The sequence below is a fragment of the Asparagus officinalis genome, chromosome 4 (genome assembly GCF_001876935.1).
Source record: "Asparagus officinalis chromosome 4, Aspof.V1, whole genome shotgun sequence".
In the NCBI taxonomy this organism is placed as follows: domain Eukaryota; kingdom Viridiplantae; phylum Streptophyta; class Magnoliopsida; order Asparagales; family Asparagaceae; genus Asparagus; species Asparagus officinalis.
In genome coordinates, this window is record NC_033797.1 from 130,121,698 (window position 1) to 130,135,322 (window position 13,625).

Here is a 13,625-nt window from a genome sequence, read left to right on the forward strand (position 1 = left end):
AATGGTAGTTCAAAGAGCATAAATGGAGCGTCGTTCCAAAACATTTCCATCTCTTGCAACTGAGGCTTGTTTATATTAGTTAGAACTAGCCATGGTAACTGAGGACTGTACTCATTCACACTCATAGCTTCTAAGTCTCAACACCTTATCCCCTATGATTTCTTTCATTGCCAAATATCCCAGAGAAATCTCAGTTTGCTTACTCGCTTCATTTTGTTGAGCAAAATATAACCCCAATAAATCTGCTCCCAAGGTTTCAGAAACCATGCTCTCTCCTATCTTACTTGAAGTCGTCTAATGGAATTTCATCCATTGACCCCTCAAGTCTTTAATAATTGACATGAACTCTGAAGGCTCCGCAGTTTGAATGAGCAAGGATTGAGATGAATTTTGGTGCGTTCACATCGAAGAAATCTAATTCAATGATACCCCTCTCCAAAACGTCCTTGGATGATGAATGAATATCCTCAAACCGTGAAGTTAACAAGTTACTCTCATGAGGAGCGTCTGCATGCTTATCATCATAATCATTCCAAACAGGTGCATGATTAATAGGCAAACAAGTTTACCCGCTTTGAATTGTCGAATTCAAACTCATGGATCTAGGTTGGCATTAAGGGTGAGCTTACTTGGTTATTTGATCGATCAGTTTGGAGGCTCAAGCGCTTGGGAGAATCAACTGACAAAGGTGAATTCATTTGAGCATTTGGTCGAACAGGCTGTGGGCAAAGGTTCTAAGCAGCATCCAAACCCAAAGGCAAATTTCAGGAGGCTGAAGAAGACCCTGCCCCTCTAACGTTGATTGGAATGGTCTGAGTGTCGAACAAAAGAGGTCAACAAAATGCTGATATTTTGGATCCCATCCTCCAAATTTTTCAAGCGGTCGATGGTAGTAGGTTTGTTAGACAGGCCAAATCGTAGAGGTGATACCTAGCAACCAAGCTCACCATTCACCCGCACAAACTGAGATCAGTGTTAATTTCTTCATTGTCAGTGGCTGCCGATGGTGATGGAGTTAAGGCTACCAGTTGGGAATTCTGTCGAACAGGTGGTGTGTGATCAAAAATAGGCATTGGAGATGCAAACGAGGTTTTCTGCAATGGTGAGCATAGGAATGAGGTAGAATGTAAATGGAACACAGGAGGTGGAATGGCTCCGATTGGGTGGTGGTGAAATTTGTAAGGGAAAATGGTTTGGTGGGAAGTTATGCAAACCTGAGGTTGGAGACGATGCAGAGGGCGGACCTTGTTCATGTTGGGCAGAAGATGAGGATGAAGGAACTGGTTTATGAGGGGTATAGGATTGTGATATAAATGATGAGGGTTTTGGTTGTTGTATGGTTCAAGTTGGTCTGAAGTTGGATATGCTGCGAGATAATTCAGGTTCACATAATGTGATGGGGGTGTTTGTTGGTAGGTTGTGAGGTTAGGGACAAGGGATTGAGGTGTAATATAACAGGAAGGTGGTGATGGTGGTGGACTGTAATAAGATGGATTAATATGAAAGAAGAATCCCCAGAGGGAGTGAACGGAGCTGCGCGAAGTGAGAACTAGAGCTTTAGGTTAACGTCACAGAGCCGGTAGGAACGACACGTGCTGTATGAAACAATATGGACGATGGTGGCAGCGGAGGATATGATGATGGGTGAAGTGGTCAGCCATCACCTCCAGACAGTCCGCTTAGGCATTCTGTAGAACACGCTGCGAGCACCATTGTCAACGGGTGAAGAGGGCTTGTCGGGTGCGAAGGGATGGCGGCAACAGCTGTGTTGGCTGTGGGCCCGGAGATAGCTGCCAGCAGTATCAGAGGCGGCTGGCGACCAGCTCTGATACCATTGTTGCAAGCTTGGATCTCAATAAGCATTTGGGAGTGAAACTGGACACCAATTACTCTCCATAGCAAGAAATTAAGAGCTAGAAGAAGACAAGAACTGAACAATGACAATAGAAAGGAATTGCATAAAAAGAAAGACGAGAAAGTTAGAAATATTAGGCAACTATCTAATTAAGATATAGAGAACCCTAACTCTATTACAAGGGAAAACTAAAAGAAAGAGGAAAGTAAACGAACACAATACTCAGCCTAAAGTACTCTTCCTCTAATGTTACTTATATAGTGTAACTCTTTGCATCCAAATCCCCAAGAATCCTAAGTTGCAAACTACTTGCAAATAATCCCCTCGAAATGTTGCTCTTGTATAAATAATATTTGGCACCCTTAGGCATGTATCACTAGAATTTTCAATAGTGCCTCCTTGGTTTTTTTTTACCCTGATACTAGTGATCTACCGCTGTATTTGAGGAACTTCTAAAGATAATATTTAGCAAAGCATGCACTCAGAAGTCTGCACAAGGACACAAATAACTTGAACTAAATGTACTAGAACTCCTACTACTGATGTGTGAGAAATTCAGCACCTCAAATTCACAGGGATAAACAACGAAGCACAGATGAAAAAACTATTTATGGAGCCTTTGCTGTTTCCCTGACTATAGCTAGCTTGGCCAAAAGACCTGAGAGTTGAAGAAGCGAGCCAACTCCATCACAAATTCTCATGTGGGCAAATCCTGTTTCCTGTAATCAGATAAATGAATGCAGTGAATACCTCAAAATATCAGCCGTTGGTCATAAGATGACACTTTTGAACAAAATACTTAATTGACCAGTCACCTTGAGGAATTCCAGCTTCAGATACTCAGCCATGTCATAGTTTTTGATAATTCGAAAGAGAGTAGTGATTATGTCAGTAGGCGAATAACCTAAGTCATAAAGTTGCTTCAGTCCAGCACAGGCATCATCGAATTTTCCTTCAAGTACATTTCGGACCATATTTTTAACATGCAAAGGGTGAGGCTGGTCACAGACCTAAATGCAAGAAAACAATACTTGGTAAAATTTGATGAAGTTGAGGATAGAAGGGAGTTGCCAGCTTTACATTCCAACCTTGAACACGTTCTCTTGATTGACGAAGCAAAACCCACTGAATGTCGCTTGCAAGTTGTTCAAAGCCTGCCTCATATCGCCGTCAGCTGTGAATATTATGGCCTCAAGGCCTTCCGGCACATAGGGAACCTATGAATAGTGAAGAAATGAGAAGAACGTAAGTGACAATTGAATGCGTACAGAATCTTGTATAGGTAGGGTGCCCCCGAGGACTACCACCTTCACTTGTCAAATATTTAAAATTATAAGCTAAATATATCTAGGCTAAACCACAAACACATACAGCATCAGAGCCAGAAAAGAAAATTCTCAGAGCTCCACAGTCTGTCAAAGATATCACTCTGAAGCACTTTAAAATATCTTCAATTCTGAATTAGCATTGCAGAGCAGCTTATGGATACCATTACATCTCCACATAAAGATAGTTTACATGAGTACGTAGTAAAGAAGTGTGACATTTTACTAGTCAATCTCCCTTCAGCAGAATGACAAATCGTATCTTGAAAGGACACTTGACAGAATCTATAGATTTTGATTACTAATTTATAGGTAGAGGATTGTTAGTAGATTCATTTTCTTTCTTTTCTCTCTTTTCCACGTTCACCAACCAAATCACGTTTCTGGATTAGTGCTAGTCATGATAAACAGAATGAACATACCCAGAATATACCAAATAAACTGGCATTTGACAATTGATATTGTAACTAGAATGAACAAGTACAAAGACAAGCATCTGGTATCAAGAACCTTAGGGTCTCAATGTCTACCAACTGAACACCCTGAGTATAGCCTATGTTGAGTAATGATCCACAGGCCATAGATTTCAAGTCCCACAAAGGCCTCAGATCCTTGGGGTAGTATCAAAAGTCAGTTTTTGATCTACATTGTCTATAAAAAACAAAAGCTCATGGCAACATTTAATCATTTATTTCCCTATACAGTATATGTAAGGAAAAGTGATGTGATGCTTCCCAAAGATATCATGAATTTTCCATTTTCTATCAATCATCTAACAAATCTAATTTAACCTTGCTCATGTCAGTTCAGAAATGAATTTTTGGTTCCTAAGATTTTAAAGCAAATAGCAATACCCTAGAAAAGAGAGAAACCACATTTGTTGGGAAGAAAACTCCATACATGGACAAGCAACTCGGATAACTGGATCTGAAGTTCAGATCATATGGTACTGAGCTAAACTTGTAATTAGACAATTTCAATGTCTTGATATGAGAACCACATACTGAGACCACTTTCTTTCTGAACAAGTCACAAAAAACAGACTCCTACAGGAAGCAACTTAAGACATGATGTTTTAGTGAAAAAAACACGGACATAGATATGCTCACATGAACACAACATGACACACCACGACAATGAAAAGCTATAGAACTACTTACAGTATAGAAATAATAGAGATCTGTTCTATATTGCACATCGAGGTAAGAAATAAATTCGTACTCATTTCCTCGTATAACCATAAACTTAGTCCATTGGACCATGTAAGCCCATCAACACTTCATCAACACCCCTTCATCTTCAACACTTCATCACCACCCCTTCCTCTTCAACACCAACATAAAAGGGTAATTAAGATAGTAAATAAAAAGTACAAAATAATTCTTTATTCTTCAACTAGTAACATATGTGACACCTTATGGTGCTAATTGAGTTATCTCTTACAATTTATAAGTAGTGCAAGTGCGATAAAATCATTTTTCTATGACCCTTCAAGCTTCTTAGCACCTCTTTTTCCTTGAAAAATCATAAAGATTGTATAGAAGCACTACTGGAGCTGTAGAACAGGAATCACATTTTTCCAATTACAGTACAGTTTATACTGTATCACTTCCCTTTGAACTTCCTTGAGCAATTTTCATCAGACGTCCTAAGAACTATGCCATTGAGGTTGTATTATGTATGCTTGTGCAGAATTCATTCACCAATATATAAGCGTGTTTATATGTCTAAGCAGCCAAAACAAAACTGCGAAATTATGAGCATTTTTAGAGCAGTTTAACAAGTATCTGCCTGTTATTTACTAGGCTTAATACAAAAACACATGTTATCCCTAAAGTTAGTGAAATATTCGAGTGGAAGAGATGAGAACTGTAGACATGAGTTAATAGAGGAAATGGGTATGCTTCAGTCATCAAGGTGCAAAAAGCCTAAAAGTAATTTTTGGGTGCTACACAGCTAAGGTATGAACAGCAAATATAAATAAGTGGTACCAAATTTGTACCAAAAGAGATGGGAATCGACTATTTCCAATTTCAATTTGTTTAATCATAATGAAAGTTTGCTACATCAACCAATTTGATGATTTATGACCAGCAAAAAGACATACTACTGAAAAATCTAACTTCGAAAGTTTTCGGTAAACCCTCCTTCCTTCTAAGGACCAAGTTACAAATCCAACAAAACAGAACTCTTTTTTTGGCTCTTCAATTGGATTATGGCCATTCCATTTTGCTAACTTGTTATAATTACAACAATTTTGAGTTGAATAAGCCTTTGTAGCGGCAACACCTAATAAGAAATGTACCTGCTTTTCTAGTTTAATGTGCCTCAAATTTAAAGCTGAAAGCCCCCAAGCAGAGTAAGGTTTCTCTATGACTCTTAAGTAACACCTCTAGTTTACAAAGGTGTATCTCAGCACATAACATTAATTTTTACTGCATATACTTCACGAAGAGCTTCAAATAACTTCCTCCACCTGGGAGATTTCATTTGAACTCATAATAGTAAGGGAGAGGTAAACCCAAAGAAGTGACTCAATTTCCACAATGAAAATAATTCCATTTCACTGTCTGGCTTTCACGACCACCAGTAGGAGAAATCTGAGATAGGTGAATCTAGAGGAATGTAATTCTTTATTAATGGGAATACAAATTTGAAATTATTCATCATGATTGTTATCTAGATTATTGTGATAAGGGATTTACTTTAACCTAGAGTTTGTAGGACACTCAAATAGTTGTTGAGCGTCTGAGCAACAATACCCAGAAGAATATGTTGGGACCAATGTTGAAATTAACGAAAATAGGTTACGTAACGCTTACCTCCTGTTAAGGGTTAAGGAAAAAAATGCAAAAAAACGTAACGCATAACGTAGGTTATATTGTTTACTAATTATTTAGATATTTTATAAATACTAACAATTCGTAAAAACTTTAATACTTAGAATCAAACTTTTCAAACATAACATCACAATTGTCAAATATAGAAATATAATATCACAATTTCTTAACAAAAATTAATCATATATGACTAAAAATCATTCCAAAAGGCATCATCAAATGATCAAATATATCCTAATTCTTAATTTAAGTTCACAACATAAACCAAGACCAAGCATGATTATCAAACAGTAAAAATCTAACACACATAGTGATTGCAAAATGCAAACTGAATTTCATGAAATTAAGCCTAATTAACCTTATAATCAATCAAAATCTAAGCAATAAAACTTAATTAACTTGATAATGGAGATGGGTGAATGATTGTGCAAGCTGAGGAAGATGGAGTTTGAGAGAGATGGGCCACTGTTTAGGTTCGAAAGGGAAATGTCTGAGACTCAAAAGGAGCTAAATTAACTTGATGGTGGAGATAGGTGCTCGACATGATTTCATCGCCAAGGAGGGAGAGAGATTTTGTCGAAGGTTGAGGCGGGAGAGAGCTTTCGTCGAAGGTTGAGGCAGGAGAGAGCTTTCGTCGAAGGTTGAGGCGGGAGAGAGATTTCGTCGAGGATGGATGAAGGGATTGAGAGAGCTGTTCGTCGAGGTGGAGAAGTGAGAGATTCCTTCATTGAGGTGGAGGAGGGAGAGATCTCATCGTCGTCGAAGGTGGAGGCAGCGAATAAAGACCAGAGAGTCGGGTGAGAGGAAATTAGGGTTTTGGGGAGGCGGCTACCAGCGAATTAGGTGCGAGGGAGTTTGGGTGAGAGAGGGATGAGTTTTTGTATAAAATGGATGGTGGATATCAAATCTACGTTTCCAAAAAATCAAATGCATCTAACTTAGGTTATTTTGGGTCATGAAAGTAACGCGTTTAAACCCTTGTTTGTGTTTTTTCAAATAATAATGTGTTATATTGTGTATGAGTTAGGGGTGGGTGCGGGTTGGGCTGGTTTAGGCCCGTGACCCGGCCTACTGGGTACAGTCAAATAGTAATCAAATTTAAATATATTTAAATATCCTAAATAATAAGAAAATTCATAAAAAAATCTAAAAATTCAATTAGTTGTAAATTTCTTGTATTATCAGTAAATAACAATTAGTAGGCTTGTTGTATGAATGAAACTATGAAGAAATTCAAGAAATATAGCATCATAATGTGTGATAGCGGGTTTAGCCGCTTTTAACCCGAAAATCCGCTTTAAACCGCGAAAATCCGCTTTTAACCGTGAAAACCCGCTTTTAACCCGCTAAAATCCGCTTTTACGCGCTATTCGAATGAATAGCAAATTTTCCCGCTTAAGCCAGCCGCGAAACCCCTACGCGTAGCGTTGAAGGGTCGCGACCGCTATTCGCGCCGCTATAGGCGCGCTATTGGCCGCTATTTACAACACTGGGCTAATCTAGGCACGACCAGGTCAGAGTGGGTCGGGTCTATTTCTCTGGTCCCAGGTCTAGCACTGGACCCAGTCCGACCCACAACCAGCCTAGGGCTCGTGAGCCGGCCCATGAGTTTTTCATCCATACTTTTTCCTATGTTTTATCTTTATAATTATATTAAACTTGTATTTACAATTATAAAATTATTTCTAATTTATTTTTTTGTAATTTAAATTTGTATTAAACTATTTTTAAACTAGTATTAAACTTTTTAATTCTTCCAAGTAGACAGAAGCAAGCTTAAATATTGCTATTTTGTTTCTCAGTGGGCTAAAAGGCCCATGAGCCAAATACCTATAGCCTTTTGGCTTTGTTAGCAGCTAGCTACAGGCTCAAAAGACTAAAGAAAAAGCTAGTTGCAGACCTAAATGACTAAAAGAATAACTAGTCCAACTAAAACAATATCATGGATCGGAACGGGTCGGGCTGGGCCAGGTCGCGTGTGGGCCGGGCCTATTTCTCTGATCCCGGGTTTGGAGCTGGACCCGACCTAACTGGTGATCCCGGTATATCATGGGCCGAATCGGACCCGGCCCACTATAGGCTAGGTCAGGTTGTGACCCATGACAGGTTAGGCCAGGTCAGCTCGTGGGTCGATTCGGCCCACGCCCAACCCTAGTATAAGTTATATCCCTGAATTATGTAACATATACCTCGCGTTAAGTTATAAAACGCATTATAACGCAATTACATAACCCTTTCTTTTCAACATTAGTTGGGAAAACAAGCATGCGAGGAGTTAAAACTCGACTCAAAAAAGAATTAGAAGAAGACATGAAAATTTCCCCAATTATGGAATTGACAATGCTATTTCTCGCTTGATCTTTGGAAAGTTAACACTTTGTTTACAAGGAATTGGTCTAGAACTTAAAGAAGAGATCTTGATTGTTTTGAAGAAAGAGAGAGCCTTTAACCAAGCTAAGGCAATCGGTTTGCTCACTTTTGTTTTAATTTCACAAACTAAACTTAAGAGTAATAACTCGAAGCGAACAAGATCAAACCAATTTGGATCATTTTGGGCAATTCTTTGGCTTGTCTATCCTGGCTTAGATTTTAAGTTATCCCCACAATCATAATTTTTAATTAATGATATTCAATACTAGGCAGTTAGGCCTTAAAGTTAACTAGATATTAGTAAGGATAATAAGCATCTGAACAACAAGCAAAAACTAGAACCAACTCCATTTCAAGAAAGACGATTAAGAAGGAGCTTAGAAGAGGCAGCGGCTCTGTCTCTCAAGCGTCACCTTAACATTCATGGTGGAATTACTATCGAAAAAGTAGTAACCAAGGTAACCTCTCCTGCTCCCCCCTATCTCAAATACGTACGAGTATTTCGGTCCAATTCTCCAATCTACTCGTCGTTTAGTAGTTTGCAAAAGAGCATTTTGCCTTTGCTAGAGAATCAAAAGAAATCTCGCTTAATCCAAATGAGGGGAGGATCCAACTTGTGAATAAGAAGAGGATTTCCAAGAATAAGGGTGAACTAATGTTTAAAAAAATCAAAAGTTCAAAGTCAAGTGTTTTCACTGTGAAGATCCAGGACACACAGTGAAGAGAGAAATTGGAGTTTTTCTTTATTTGAAATGCAGAAATATTGGTTATACCTCTCATTCTTGCCCTCTGAATGCAAGCCCTACTCTAAAAGGATTTCGTTGCTTGAGAATATCAGACAATTTATCTAAGAAGAGGGTGGCTTCTGAGAAAAGGGCAGAGAATGATTGATGGGCGAGGGAATGGAAAAGACTTCTCATACGCACACGACATAAGAGAAGCGAGAAATATTACCTTGCTTATTGCCTTTTCGATAATAACGTCACCAGACAATTGGGAGACAGTCATCACCTCTTCTAAGCTCTCTCCTAAACTCCTTTCTCCAGATCACCACTCTCCTAAATGCTCCATTCAAGGATGCGCAAATCTATCATCTTAAACTTGATATAAGAACATTTGGAAATTCCCACCACTATTTGCCTTGTGATTGAACCTTTAGCAATCTAAGGTTCCTAAAGAGATGAGATTCAATCTCAATTCTAAAACATGCCAGACACATGAAAGCCTAATGATGCTATGATCATGTACGTGAATTTGAATGTTGGCCAATTGCCTCACATGACAAAGAAGTGTCCCTTAAAACATCTCCATCACATATTGGAGAATGTGTAAGGAATAGTTTTCTCTTGAAATTGGGATGATATGAACATCATAATCGTATATCGACCAATATTTGATATTGACAGATTCATTAATAAATGACGTGAGAAATCTCTCACATCATTAACTTCAGTTTCAATAGCAAAACTATTTTTCTAATAATTTGATTTTTGTCAGATCTTCAACTTAAGTCAATCAGAATAAACATAAATGATTTCATAAAAGTAAATCGCATAACTTAAAAAGTAGTTTGACATACCCATGAAGTAACATCAAGGTTTTATTATAGAAGCAGTCTTCCTAAAAAATTTCATTAACCTTAGACTGTAATACCAACTTGATGGTCAATGCCACGTTGAGAACCAATTGTAAAAACTTTAGTCAGTCCTTCCAGAACGTTTTCACATGTCAAGACGTTCTATGGAACAGACCATCCACCCTGACATAACAGAAGTAAAAAAAAGGAACTCATAAAATAAGCAAAGATGATGATGATTGCTTGAAAGATAAATCTTTTTAACTTATGCTAAACCATGTTGCATGCACATGATTACTAATCTATGTAAAGAAATTGCTGCTACTACTTGGTGAAAAAAGTAAAAATTTCAACGTTTTTCATAATTATATGCACATACATAAATATGACAGAACTTACAACTAGAAAACTATTAATTTCTATGTGATTTTTTCTAAGAGTTTGATGGGATGCACAAATGTGTCTCAACAATGTTCTAAAATGTGGATTAAGCGTCCGCTTATGCGTAAGCAGGTTGGAACCGCTTTAATTAGCAAAAAAACACTCCACTATGTAGTAATCGGACGTGTGTTCAGTAAGCACACACATAATTTTTTAATGCGAACACATTTCTTTTAAATCTTTTAAACACGTTTACCCCAAACCTGACTCGACTACTAAAGTTATAAAAAAAACCCTTAACCCTAAAGTTTTCCCAAAGTTCTATTACTCCTCTTTCTATTCTTTCTTGTTTGAACCCAGTGACTGCGACAAATATCTGCCTTCATCAACACTTGCTCCACCTCGAACAATCACCTTGAAGCTCTCCGACATTCCCCTCTAAGTTCTTCGGCAAAACATATTAGTCAAAGCTTCTAAGTATAATTTCTATTTCTCATGAATTTTATATATTTTAACATATAAAAATTAATAAATATATATTAAAAATTCAAAAATGCATAATTCCACATAATTTGATTAATCGGCAGTGTTCTAAAATGCGGATTAAGCAGCCGCCTATGCGTAATCGGGTTAGAACTAATTTAATTAGCAAAAAAAACGCTCCACTATGTGGTAATTGGGCATGTGTTCAGTAAGCGCACGCAAATTTTTTTTAATGCAGAGACATTTCTTTTAAATCTTGTAAACCCGTTTACCCCAAACCTGACTCGACTACTAAAGTATAAAAAAACTCTAATCCTAAAGTTTTTCCAAAGTTCCATTACTTCTCTTTCTATTCTTTCTTGTTTGAAACCAGTGGTTGTGACAAATATCTGCCTTCATTGAGGCTTGCTCCACCTCGCATCGCTCGTTAAAACTCACTAGAAAAATATACGATCTTTGATGCTCTTCTTACAAGCTCTTAATGATCACCTTGAAGCTCTCCGACATTCCCCTTTAAGCTCTCCGACAAAACATATTAGTCAAAGCTTCTAATATGATTCCACATAATTAGATTAATCGGCGCATAATCTAATTAATAGCTAAGTGCTCCCAGACCGCACACATATTAAAACCGTGTTTTTGAATATTGCATCTCAGGGCAATGTTTAGCAAGTGGTCAAACTAGATTATAATCCATAACGATGAATCATAATCCACTTTTGGATGTTTTGGCAAGTAGATTATTTTTTATTATAATCTACCAAAAAATAATCAGTGGTGCCCTAGGCTATTTTTTGATGCATTATAATCTATGTGGTTTGACCAAGTAAAAGACAATTATACACCTCATGGTTTCATGAAACCCCATACCTCGTTTAATAACTCACCGCCAATCTTATATTTTTTTGGTCATTTTGACAATATTATCCACAAATAGATTACAATCCTAATCCAAGTGGATTATAATCCAAGTGGACTATAATCCACAGTTCTAAAAATTCTCTCATTCCCAAAAGCTTCGTAGACACAAAGAAAGAAATCTTAAAGCATCAAGTTGACTTGATAAACTTTAGTAGCATATAAATCAATCAGAGGGTTCAAGGGAGCATGTGCAGAAAAGGAAAAACATGCTAAAAGTTTCTAGATGATTGAAATAGGGTCTTTTGCCAATAGTGACGTAGCCAGAAATTAAATCTTGAGGGGCACTCTTATTTCTTGTTTTAAGAAATTCTAAAACAATTATATCAATTGTTACAATTGATAATATCCAGATTTGTTTTGAAGAGAAAGGATAGGGTCTCAAACTCAAAAGACTCAACTAAATACTATGTATGAAATGATTGTTTACCAAAAATAAATTGAGTACAACCAACTCTAAAAGTATAGTCAAAATTGATATATCTATATCCTAAAAATATACTAACCCAAAACTCGAAAATGACATTTACATTTACCAGGATAATTTGTTACTTTCTGAAATCGTTGTATAATTTCATTAATTACTAATAGTATCAAAAACATCAATATCAATAATTGCTGATTGCATCATTATAATATCAAAAATATCAAATTAGCGAGTATTTAGATTTAGGAGGTAAATTTGCAAGTATTATATGTGGGGGATATACAAGTAAAAGAACACAAAATTTAGGGATTTTTTTAAAGATATTAGTCCCTTATATATTAAGATTTTGAAATTAATTCTTCAAATCATTAAGGGATTAATTTTAAAATGTTAAAGATTTAAAGGACTAATATCAAACATACTCTTTTTTTCTATGCAAACTCATTTTATAACCTTTTTATCTTAATAGTTCAATTACGTTTGGAGTAGGCTTAACATTCCTTTATTCAATTTAAGAAATGTTAGCTAGAGCTAAGTGTAGCGTAGCTAGCTTTCTAAATATTTTTACAAATATTGCAAGGGTCTCATTCTCTAATTTAGGTGTACTTCTACCTTAAATACATTGGACATGCAAGCAATAATTTTGTTCAAAGAATGGACAATCAGTTCAACTATATTATTTACTAAAAATGGATGCATAATACTAGGAGCTTGGGAAGAGGGCATGTGAGCCCCTCGCTCCGCCCCTGTTTGCTTGTACAAGTTTATGGTTGTTGGCATATAAAGACTTGAGGACTACTTTTTACAACAGATGTTGGGGAAAAAACTGAGCAAGAATTGCACAACATCATTTGAACTCTAATACATGTTATTTTCCATTTAACAGAAAATAAATAGTAGATGGAAATATTGCAACGAACTAGATCAACATAAGCTGCATATTCAGTAAAGGAAAGAGGCGCGCAAGTAACAACAAATCAGTGACACTTTAATCTCTTGACACCTCTGAAACATGTTATTTCATGAATGCTCACATATTCAACATTGTACACCAAGATAAATGTCAAAAGTAAATGATTAGATAAGATAATATTACATAATTTAAAGGAATTAGATATTAGTACGCTATTGGCATATTGTAGTCTCATAAACAACATTGGACACATAAGCAAAGAGCTTCCTTAGAGTCCCTAAAGTTATAATGTTAACGGATAGTTGCAGCCTCGAGAAAGTAGAAAGTAGCATCAAAACAAAGATGAAATAGTCTACCAAAGAAACATTTATATTCAGTGCCAAAACATATCAACCCATCTATTATTACCAATACTTTGTACCTCTAGGGCATGTTTGGATTTCTTGGGCGAGGGGGTAAGGAAAGTTAAGGGAAAAATAGGGGAGAAGAGACTGAAAGGTAACGGCATTCTCTTACCTAGGTTCCACCCCAATTTTT

General features: G+C 36.8%; 1 protein-coding gene across 1 annotated transcript in view; it reads right to left on the minus strand.

Moving 5' to 3' along the window:
* The window catches only part of LOC109838651 (replication factor C subunit 2), a 13,295-nt gene continuing 1,963 nt past the window's right edge, over positions 2,294–13,625 (minus strand). Inside the window, exons 5-7 of the mRNA XM_020407076.1 lie at positions 2,944–3,072; positions 2,671–2,865; positions 2,294–2,574 (exon numbers count right to left, since the gene is read on the minus strand). Of these exons, the coding sequence (XP_020262665.1) occupies positions 2,464–2,574; positions 2,671–2,865; positions 2,944–3,072 (435 nt within the window). The 3' untranslated portion in view covers positions 2,294–2,463. The remainder of the gene's footprint in view (positions 2,575–2,670; positions 2,866–2,943; positions 3,073–13,625) is intronic.